Source organism: Capra hircus, chromosome 2 (assembly GCF_001704415.2).
Source record: "Capra hircus breed San Clemente chromosome 2, ASM170441v1, whole genome shotgun sequence".
NCBI classification, from domain to species: domain Eukaryota; kingdom Metazoa; phylum Chordata; class Mammalia; order Artiodactyla; family Bovidae; genus Capra; species Capra hircus.
In genome coordinates, this window is record NC_030809.1 from 91,339,762 (window position 1) to 91,351,105 (window position 11,344).

The following is an 11,344-nucleotide window of genomic DNA, read 5'->3' on the forward strand; positions in this document are numbered from 1 at the left end:
CCAGCACGCCAGGCCTCCCTGTCCATCACCAACTCCCGGAGTTCACTCAGACTCACCTCCATCGAGTCCCTGATGCCATCCAACCATCTCATCCTCTGTCATCCCCTTTCCTCCTGCCCCCAATCCCTCCCAGCATCAGAGTCTTTTCCAATGAGTCAACTCTGAGCATGAGGTGGCCAAAGTACTGGAGTTTCAGCTTTAGCATCATTCCTTCCAAAGAAATCCCAGGGCTGATCTCCTTTGTACTTAATATAAACAGAAGTTTCCCATGACAAAAAGTTTAGCCGTACAGAAATGAAATAAGACATTTAAAGAAATGGAGATAATTTACATAGTTGGGATTTAGGTAGCTAAGAAAAAGGAAAGCACATAGACTTGTCTTAAGCTTTTCTACTGCTACAAACAGTTCAAATCATCATAATCATGTTTGTTTATGTTGAGATGAGCAAGATGTATGTTTTATAATCCTGGGAGGGTCTTTGCAGTGCCCCAGATACTGAAAACTGGCTTAATGCTAAATTAAAATGCAGGACAATCACAGACAACCCAATGACTTATAAGTTTTACTTCCCTTCTTCAGTAAAAAATTTTCAAATCCTTCTGTCATCTTTAAGGAAACATTTCTCAAGTGTTTAAGTAGCATTCAGAAGACTATGAAAGGGAGAAGAAAAGTTCACTAACCAAGAGCATGGGCAAGTTACATCACGTCACTGGGCACCAGTTTCCTCATCTGAGAAAGGGAGATAAAGACAGCGCCTACCTCACAGGGCTCTTGTCAGGACTGAATAAGTAAAGATACGCAATGCACTTAAACTTATGCCTAGCAAGTAAGTGTATGCTATTATTCCCATCATCCATGATCCTATTGCTGAAATGCTATTACTTTTACAACTATAAAATAGACACTACATAATTTCAACAAGAGAATCAACATTTTATATAAGCAGTTAGGCTAAGTAAGCGGCAGGAAAAGTGTCCTGTATGTCCAGTAGCCTTATACCAATATGGGATTTAGTCAAGTAGTGACTACCTGCATCAGAAATATTTACCATCTAAGTAGATTCTCAGGCAAGTTTTGCTAACATTTTAATTCTATTAATAGTAAACATGAACTTTATAAATGTTAAGCCTATATAACTTTATAAATGTATAAATATTGTCTATGGCATAATAATAATCATTCAAACTTCTTATATATTAGAATGAAGGCTCTTTTTAAAATTTATTTATTTTTAATTGAAGGATAATTGCTTTACAATATTGTGTTGGTTTCTGCCATACATCAACATGAATCAGCCATGGGTATATACATGCCCCCTCCCTCTTGAACCTCCCTCCCACTTCCCACCCCTTGAGGTTGTCACAGAGACCCAGTTTGAGTTCACTGAAGGCTATTTTTTTTCCTAAGAATTTGGGGTTGCAGAAAAAGTGAGGTTTCCTCAAAGTTTAGTGAGTTTTTTAAGTTTTATACCTTAGATATTATCTTTGGGTTTAACTCTTACTGATGGACAGCTACGTAACTTCAGACAAGGGTTTTTACCTTCTCAAATCCTAGTCTCTTCTCCTGTAGCATAAGAATGGCAATGCCTATGATGAAAGATGGTCACAAGAATTAAATGAGATAGGGAGTTCCCTGGCAGTCCAGTGGTTAGGACTTGGAGCTTCCAATGCAGGGGGCCCAGGTTTGATCCCTAGTTGGGGAACTAAGAACCCATAAGCTGTGTGATATAGCCAAAAAAAAATTAAATAAGATAATGTGTGTAAAGCTGGCATCATGCATGACATCACCACTGCTCAGTAAGGGAAGGAATCAATCAGCCCTTCTTGTAACTACTGCTGAGGATTTTATTACCTAACTTTTTGCCTTATTAATTCCATGACCTCTTTTTTAAACACGTATGTGTCAGAAGGAGGCCCTATAACATCAATGTGTGTCTTATAGAAATTAACCAGAACATGAAGGTACCTCAAACTTAGCTGCTTGCATGCCAGCTTAATATTTTCTTTCTCTCTATCTTCCTTTCCTTCTAAAAGAAGTGTCTCCTTTCTAAGCTCAAAGTGAAGAGCATGTGAATATTTCTCAATGAACTCTTTTACCTGTTTTTCATTGTTTGACTGAGAACCACCTTGAGCATTCTTTATACAAAGTGTGGTAATTTCACCATCCACTGTCTCTTGACATAGAACATGCAATGTTCTCAGTGTGCTTTCATAAAAGTCTGTCTTCTTTTTCAGGTAAAGGAAAGTATCTGTGTCAAGAACAAGACTTTCTCCTCTTTTCGTAGCCTCAGGTGTCAACCACCTGGGGGGCTTTAAAGAGTGACTACTTCTCCGTGTACTTCCCCTGGGGCTCTGTCTATTCCTATTTTTTTCTGAAAGAAAACTTGCTTTTAATAGCAAAGATTCTTTGAGCTTCTTGATAGCCAGAAATGTTCCTTGAACGGAGATTCTTCCATTGGCTTCCAAAGGACTTAAGCATAACGTTGGGATTTCCATTTTCAGGTCCATTACCAGACTTTCTAGACGGATTTGACTCCGAAAAACAGAAAGATCAAGGACAGCCTTTACAGAGCTGAAGACCTAAAATTAAACAGAAAAGTTAAAACAGCACCACCTAGGGGAAAGACTGCATAAATACATTCTTGTTTTGCCACTTTCTGTCTGCCCAGCAGCAGCCCTAACGAGTCCTCCAAGGGGCCCCACAACCTATCAAGGCCACAGTGTTCCTTTTGAGGTTCACAGTTCCTCACTGGATTCTCCCAAATAGAGTTGATTAAATATTATTTAGAGGCAGAATGCTTTTTTGAATCAAAGTTTTAAGCAGAACGCATAGATAAACTGTTGCAGGGGTGCTCTGTGGATAGGGGTCCCTGGAGAGAACCCTCCCTCCTCATGAGAAGGTCACTGGATGGCTGCAGAGAACCGTACCTTTGTTACAGAATAGTTTTAAATCAATGCTTTGAATTTTACTTTTTCCTCTTACTTCCTCCTTACCTGTGTCTTCAAAGCTCCTTTTTAATGTTCATCCAAATTGGTTTTTTACCCCACAAAATAAGTCTTTAGATAGCTGCCAGACATCATCCATGACAGTATAAGAGCTCACTGTCACTTTAAAAGTATCAAGAGCATCATAGAAAAACAGGAAAATAGAACAAGCAATAACCAAAAAACTTTCAAGACACAGGTTTGGCTTTTAACACTGACCCAGGTTAAGGACCTTGCACTTTCTTTTTAGAAGTCACAGGGTGAGGGTACTTTGTGCCTCCCGTGTACGAGACACTTGGCAGAAAACATGGGATCTAGACAATCAACATGCCTTCAGCATCACACCTACCTTTTCACTGACGTGGGAGACTATGAGTTGAGCAGATCCAGCCATGCCTTCTATACAGTGTTTCTTTTTCCTGACGACATTCTCTGCAACTAAGTGGAAGGGGGGCCTTCAGAAAGTTTTGTGGCATTATACAGTAATAATTATTTTAATTAATAGTAATAGAGATGTTCAGTTCTTTTAAAACACCTTTTCTGTTTTTCCTCTAAATTCAGCATTTAAATCCTTTTTCCTTCTAGTTTAACATATTAAAATTTAAACATATATATATATAACACATGTTTGTTATGTATGTTACATATGTAACAAACACCTAAAAGTAAATCCCCCACCACTCTGTTAATTACGGTCATGAGGAGACTTCACCTTTCTGAATCCAGGATATCACACTGTTCTGGCTGGTTTTCCTCCGATTCACTGGCTGACCTGCTCAGCCTCCTTCACCAATTCCCCTTCCCTCCCCCTTGTCTCAAGGCATCGGCACGCACCATCCACGAGGCTAGAGGGGTGAACAGCTCCGCACACCCAACTTTCTCACCTATGTCAGGTGTAGGCCAGGGAGAGACTGGATCAATGTGACCTCAGACCCAAGCCATATTTCCCCAGTCCAACTTTGCCATTAATAAAACAGTACTTGTTTATGAAGTTATGGATAGCTTTTGTGGGGCTTTTTTCTGTATTTTACAAGTTTTCTACAATATACTGTATCACCTTTATCTCATGATATAGATGGATATAAAATACAGAAAACAAGAAGAAGTCTTTAAGACGTTTTCGGTTGCTGACAACTCTATCATAAGGCACTTTCACATATATTCTTCCTAACGCACTATTGTGCCACTTTTATATTCAAGAATAGAATTACTGTTTTTTAAATTTAAACTTTACAAATCCCATGAATTATTTTGTTGTTGTTTTTGTTGCTGCCACTGTTTAGTCACTAAGTTGTGTCCTTCTCTTTGTGACTCCATGAACTGCAGCACACCAGGCTTCCCTGTCCTTCACTATCTCAGAGTTTGCTCAAACTCATGTCCATCAAGTTGGTGATGCTATCCAACCATCTCATGAATTATTCTACTGCAGTTCAATTTTTAATTTCATTCCAGAAGTATTTCTAAGGTTATAAACATTTGATTTGGAAATACCTGTTTTTTCTTTGAATGTTACATATGCAACTCCCTTCGTTCTTGTTGGATATATCACATCTTCAACAACGCCATCCCCACTGTCAGTATCTTCAAAGTGAATCTTCACTACTGTGGTCAGTAACTGGTCATCAAGATCAGTTGGAAGACCAGCAACTACAACTGTTCTTTCAGAAACTTTGGATTCCTTAACATTCAAAACTGATGCCTGTGAAAGAAACAATACGACACTTTTTAAGTATATGATTCTACTTAATATAGGCAATATTAAACACCAGTGGGAAAGGCTATTTTATTTAATAGACTTTATTCAATAAAGCCCCTCTGGGACTGATCAGATACCTGAAGAGAAAAATAAGGAAAGGAGCCTGGCCTCACAACATATACCATCATAAATGCTATATAAATTTGAGAGTTAGAATGGAAAATGTAAAGCCTTTTTTTTAAGAAATGGAAAACACTGCTTAATATTTGTCAGATGTTAGAAAGACCTAAAAATAATAGCAATCACAAAGGAAAAAATTAAGAGAGTTTTCTAAATCAAAATTTTTTTTAAGTCAAGCTAATCACAAAATGTGGTAGTTTGGAGTTGACTGTCTTCTTGAATGTAGAGTTGAAAGTACATAAGACAATAAGAAATACATTCTCTTTTTGGTCAAAACTAGGGAAAAGTCACCATAAAAGAATGAATGAAACCCTACCAATAATATTAGGACTGCAGTGGAGTAAACCCTACCTTTCAGCACACATCTAGATACAACCTAACCACTGAGCACGTGCCATTGCAGACCATGGAACCCTGGACACAGGATTAGCTGCAAGCAGATCCTTCCCTGAGTTCACTCTCGGTTCAGTTCAGTTCAGTCGCTCAGTCGTGTCCGACTCTTTGTGACCCCATGAACTGCAGCACGCCAGGCCTCCCTGTCCATCACCAACTCCCAGAGGTTACCCAAACTCATGTCCATTGAGTCGGTGATGCCATTCAACCATCTCATCCTCTGTCATCCCCTTCTCCTGCCTTCAAACTTTCCCAGCATCAGGGTCTTTTCTAGTGAGTCAGTTCTTCGCATCGGGTGGCCAAAGTATTGGAGTTTCAGCTTCAACATCAGTCATTCCAATGAACACCCAGGACTGATCTCCTTTAGGATGGACTGGATGGACCTCCTTGCAGTCCAAGGGACTCTCAAGAGTCTTCTCCAACACCACAGTTCAAAAGCACCAATTCTTTGGTGCTCAGCTTTCCTTACAGTCCAACTCTCACGTCCATACATGACCACTGGAAAAACCATAGCCTTGACTAGACGGACCTTTGTTAACAAAGTAATGTCTCTGCTTTTTAATATGCTGTCTAGGTTGGTCATAACTTTCCTCCAAGGAGTAAGCGTCTTTTAATTTCATGGCTGCAATCACCATCTGCAGTGATTTTGGAGCCCAGAAAAATAAAGTCAGCCACTGTTTCCACTGTTTCCCCATCTATTTGCCAGGAAGTGATGGGACTGGATTCCATGATCTTAGTTTTCTGAATGTTGAGCTTTAAGCCAACTTTTTCAATCTCCTCTTTCACTTTCATCAGAGATTCTTTAGTTCTTCTTCACTTTCTGCCATAAGGGTGGTGTCGTCTGCATATCTGAGGTTATTGATATTTCTCCCGGCAATCTTGATTCCAGCTTGTGCTTCTTCCAGCCCAGCGTTTCTCATGATACACTCTGCATAGAAGTTAAATAAGCAGGGTGACAATATACAGCCTTGATATACTCCTTTCCCGATTTGGAACCACTCTGTTGTTCCATGTCCAGTTCTAAGTGTTGCTTCCTGACCTATACAGGTTTCTCAAGAGGCAGGTCAGGTGGTCTGGTATTCCCATCTCTTTCAGAATTTTCCACATTTTATTGTTATCCACACAGTCAAAGGCGTTGGCATAGTTAATAAAGCAGAAATAGATTTTTTTTTGGAACTCTCTTGCTTTTTCAATAATCCAACAGATGTTGGCAATTTGATCTCTGGTTCCTCTGCCTTTTCTAAAACCACCTTGAACATCTGGAAGTTCACAGTTCATGTATTGCTGAAGCCTGGCTTGGAGAATTTTGAGCATTACTTTACTAGCATGTGAGATGAGTGCCATTGTGCGGTAGTTTGAGCATTTTTTGGCATTGCCTTTCTTTGGGATTGGAATGAAAACTGACCTTTTCCAGTCCTGTGGCTACTGCTGAGTTCTCCAAATTTGCTGGCATATTGAGTGCAGCACTTTCACCAGCATCATCTTCTGGGATTTGAAATAGCTCAGCTGGAATTCCATCACCTCCACTAGCTTTATTTGTAGTGATGCTTCCTAAGGCCCACTTGAGTTCACATTCCAGGATATCTGGCTCTAGGTGAGTGATCACACCATCGTGATTGTCTGGGTCATGAAGATCTTTTTTGTACAGTTCTTCTATGTATTCTTGCCACCTCTTTTTAGTATCTTCTGCTTCTGTTAGGTACATAGCATTTCTGTCCTTTATTGAGCCCACCTTTGCATGAAATGTTCCCCAGGTATCTCTAATTTCCTTGAAGAGATCTCTAGTCTTTCCCATTCTATTGTTTTCCTCTATTTCTTCATCACTGAGGAAGGCTTTGTTATCTCTCCTTGCTATTCTTTGGAACTCTGCATTCAAATGGGTATATCTTTCCTTTTCTCCTTTGCTTTTTCGCTTCTCTTCTTTTCACAGCTATTTGTAAGGCCTCCTCAAATAGCCATTTTGCCTTTTTGCATTTCTTTTTCTTAGGGATGGTCTTGATCCCTGTCTCCTGTACAATGTCACAAACCTCCATCCACAGTTCATCAGGCCCTCTGTCTATCAGATCTAGTCCCTTAAATCTATTTCTCACTTCCACTGTATAATCATAAGGGATTATGATTATAATACACTCTCTCTTAACTTCTTATATTAATGTTTTAATTTATTCCCCAGCTCATTTAGGGAACTGGACCTATAAACTTCTCACAATGCTTGTATAGGTAGTCCAGCCTGATTGCACCAGAACGCGGATATAATCTATTCCTAAATTATCCCCAAGGAGGACAGGATGTCTCATGGGTCCAAGTCATGGTTGATCAATCACAAAGATGTCTTGGTTTTCAGTTCAGAGGACTCTGTATACTCAGAGTCAGACTTTACTGTCGATAGGCAAACTGCTTCTGACCTCCCAGATAAGGAAAACAGTCTAAGCACACATACAATGTCCTATCCCAAAAGTACATTAAAATGAAAATGAAAATAGAATTAAAAAGAGAATAAATCCAGTTAAGGGGAGCAATCAGCAGCACAGGAGAGATTCAAATTTCTTGAAGACTGGAAAGACATAAAAGTATGTGGAAGGATATGACAGGGGAAACCCAGAGTAAAGAAGTGGGGACTTCAATGGAAAGGGGACAACCTTCTTGGCAGAACGTCAGAAATTAAAAAAGGGACCAAAACCAAAATGATTAGTTGAAAAGCTAGCAGCAAGGCAAAACTAAATGAACATTCTAGGGAGAATCTGACCTGCTAGTATGGGTGCTGGCACCCCAGAGCAAACACCCCTCCCCCGCTTTCTGGTATTTGAAAAAGCCCAAGCCTAAAGATCATCAGAAAATTAAAGCATGGCATGTTTGGAATAAATTACAGACTACAAATAAAGACTCTATTTGACACAGCTGCTAGGAATATTTTTTTGTAACTGGAAAAAGGAAAAACACACATGATATTGGACCAAAAGGAGAAAAAGTAATACAGGATCTATTAGTCCCTGCTGTAAGCAATACTTACTGTTTGCATAATGACATGAACACTCTCATAAACTTTTAGATGAATTGTGTAATAATCTTCAAACTTACCAAAGACTTAAATATGATTACAGAATAATATGGAATCATTCAACCCTAAAGGCAAAACTAACAGAAGCTGAGAAAAAAAGAAAAGTCTAACTTATATTACAGAAAATCATGTAAATACTATCAAGATCTTAAGTGTTTTATGAAAGAAACAAAAATAATTCATAAGAGAATTTAAAATACTATTTAAACTTCCAAACTTGGAAGAAGGGAAAAGGCAGAGTTCACTTCCGTGAAATCGTCATTTATCACAACAGGAATTCAATAGAAAATGACTGAAGCCAATAATAACTGATCTCTCAGTATCTCCTTTGACATTTCAGCCTATAGTTATTAAAATAGGGTGGCAAAAATGTACCTGCCTTTCTTAGAATACATAATATCTTGTCAATCAGTTGATCAATTAACTAATACAGTATTAACTAAGCATGTGTTCTATCCCTGGCAATATGTTGGGTACCAAAGATGACGCACACAGATATAAAACACCCCTTACCCTGAAATTGTTCCACCATAAAAATCTACTGAACATTTATTATGTGTGGGGCACCTGGACAGGCTTTAGGATTACCAAAACACAAAGGGGACCTCCCTTATGGGCGAGGAGGAGGCAGACACATATATAAATCATTTTAGCAGTGCTTGGTAGACACGAAAAGAGGAAGGTCTTCTTTACAAAAACAGACCAACAACCAAAAATGTGAAAAGGATACAAGGCCATTCACAAGAAAATGCTAAAACACACAATAGAAGCCATTCAGAATTAGGAAGCAAGATTAATGCTGGCTAAAGCAGTCAAAGAAGGCTTCATGAAAGAGAGACCTTGATGGCTGAGGTCAAATTTTAATTAGTGGTCAAATTTAATTAAAAATGCAAACAGAGTTCACAGCAAAACAAAGGGACAGAGGAGTGGAGGATGCAAATAGCTTCTGTTGAAACAAAGAAAGCAAAGGTCCTTCGTGTCTCCTAAAAGGGAAATTCATAATTGACTCTGTTATATCAGGTACTTTCAATGGAGCAAAACAGTTTCTTAAAATATTTGGGACAACTCGATTGCATAGGAGACAGGAAAAATATAAAAATGTGTTCCTGCATTCTAGCCCCAAGTGTAAGATGTAATTATCTCAAAATAGTTCTAGAAGAAGAAAAAAAAATGACAGACTATTCAGACATTCAGGGAATCTTGTTTCATACAAGATTTGTCTTGACTTACTATGCATCTGGCTGTAACAGTCCGTGGTTAAAGTGGCTAATGAATAAGCATCCTTTTTGTCCTTCATCAATATCAAAGAAAACCTTTCAATCAATTTAAATTCAGAAAATCTTTTCTTCGCCACTACCTTCAGCAATACTAGTGTCATGTTTCTTTATTCAAATGTCTAAAATTTATCTTTGATATCAACAGACCGCTATTCATCTCTTCCATCCACCATTAAGAAGAAAAAGAGAGGTTTTGGAGATAGCCTTTTCAACAGTTGTCACATGGAGATACAACTTTTTTGAAATAAGAGCAACATTCTGACCAGGAGCTATCAAGGAGATGGCATTTTCCCTGTATCAGTGATATCGTTTTAAGAGACTTTTGACCATCCTATCAGAAAGCAAAAAGATATAAAGAAAAACTGAATTTATTTTTGTAAGGAAAGCGCTGCTGCTGCTGCTAAGTCGCTTCAGTCGTGTCCGACTCTGTGCGACCCCAGAGATGGCAGCCCAGTAGGCTCCCCTGTCCCTTCGTTTACCTACATTCCTTTTCTTAAATTTGGTTTCATTCACGTTGCCTTTACCGCCCTCGGTAAACAAAATCACACTTTAAACTCACAACTGCTTTGGCGTTTCTCACCTGAAATAAAAGGCCCCTGCCACTGTTTTCAGGCGCTTGATGGAAAAAAGGAGCCTGCCTGCTTAGTCGCCCTGTCTTGTCCCGCTCTGTGGGAACCCCCTGGACTGTAGACCTCCAGGCTCCTCTCTGTCTATGGGATTTCCCAGGCGAGAATACTGGAGTGGGTTGCCATGTCCTCCTCCAAGGGATTTTCCCCACCCGATGGAAAGAACACGGAAGTCTAAATCTTAAATTTGCTAACAATTCTTGCGAGGCATCAAAGATGGTGACAACACAAAGCCCTTTGTGTCTAGAGAAAGAACTAAGGCCACAGGATAAAAGAATTCCCGCTAAGACACCACGCTGCTTTCCCAACTTGTGTCCTTGGCTCCAACTCTTCGGGCTGGCCCTTAAACAAAGGAAACGGTGGCCTCCATTTCTGGGCAGTTCTCTGCGCTCCTGTTCCCCAAAGCGTGGGAGGACAACAGTTAGCCCTAACACTGCCACTCCCCGACCAAACGGCTGTGTCCGGGACAGCCGGGCACTCGGTGCGGGAGGCGGCCGCGGCGAAGCGCGCCTTCGGAGCTGGCCGCACAGCCGCGGTCAATTTCAGGAGCGCGCTCAACTGCCACCCCGGCAGGTGCGGAAAGGCTGGGCTGGGTTTGCCTCTGGGGTCCCTCCTCGCGCCTCCTCCGGTCACCCCTCACTCACGCCTGTCCTCTGGATCTTGGGGGACCGGATGACGACACGGGGACCACTCCGCCCTGCAAAACCCAAAATAAAAGCAACTTGCCATGGCGGAGAAGAGACTCGCCTTCGGCTGCCGGCGGGGCCCAGAGCTGGGGGAGCCTGGGCGGGCGCACAGGTTTTGGTTTCGGTTTTCTGTTCCCGCTCTCTTGGAGACCGCCTCTCCACCCCACCCCGCCGTTCTGCGGCCTGGAGGCCTCGGGAGGGGAGCAGGGACCTGGGACAGCGGCTGTCAGGACGCCCCCGATAGTTTTGCAACTTTTGAAACCAAGCTGGAGAGAGGCCGGAGGATTCCTCGGTGGGAGTGAGGGGATTCTCCCCGCGGCTGTGTCCTGTGCGCAGTAGAATCTGAATGATCCTTCTTTACGCCCTCATTATCTCCCTAGCCCTGTTCCCACCACGCCGTGCTTGTTTCTCCTCTTGTCACCTACCCAGGGCCAGTAGCCAGG

The 11,344-nt window shown here is 40.9% G+C and overlaps 1 protein-coding gene across 1 annotated transcript; it reads right to left on the minus strand.

Moving 5' to 3' along the window:
• Positions 243-11,049, minus strand: RBM43 (RNA binding motif protein 43). Its single transcript, XM_005676158.2, has 4 exons — positions 10,942-11,049; positions 4,477-4,684; positions 3,335-3,423; positions 243-2,580 (listed from the first exon to the last, which is right to left on the minus strand). The coding sequence occupies exons 1-4, from the start codon at positions 10,942-10,944 to the stop codon at positions 1,849-1,851; spliced, it is 1,032 nt and encodes a 343-aa protein (XP_005676215.2). The 5' UTR covers positions 10,945-11,049; the 3' UTR covers positions 243-1,848.

Coding starts and splice junctions, on each gene's coding strand:
- RBM43 (XM_005676158.2), bottom strand. Junction 3,424..4,476: donor AACATTCAAAGAAAAAACAG/GTATTTCCAAAT, acceptor CCTTCCACTTAG/TTGCAGAGAATGTCGTCAGG. Junction 2,581..3,334: donor TCTCCCACGTCAGTGAAAAG/GTAGGTGTGATG, acceptor GTTTAATTTTAG/GTCTTCAGCTCTGTAAAGGC.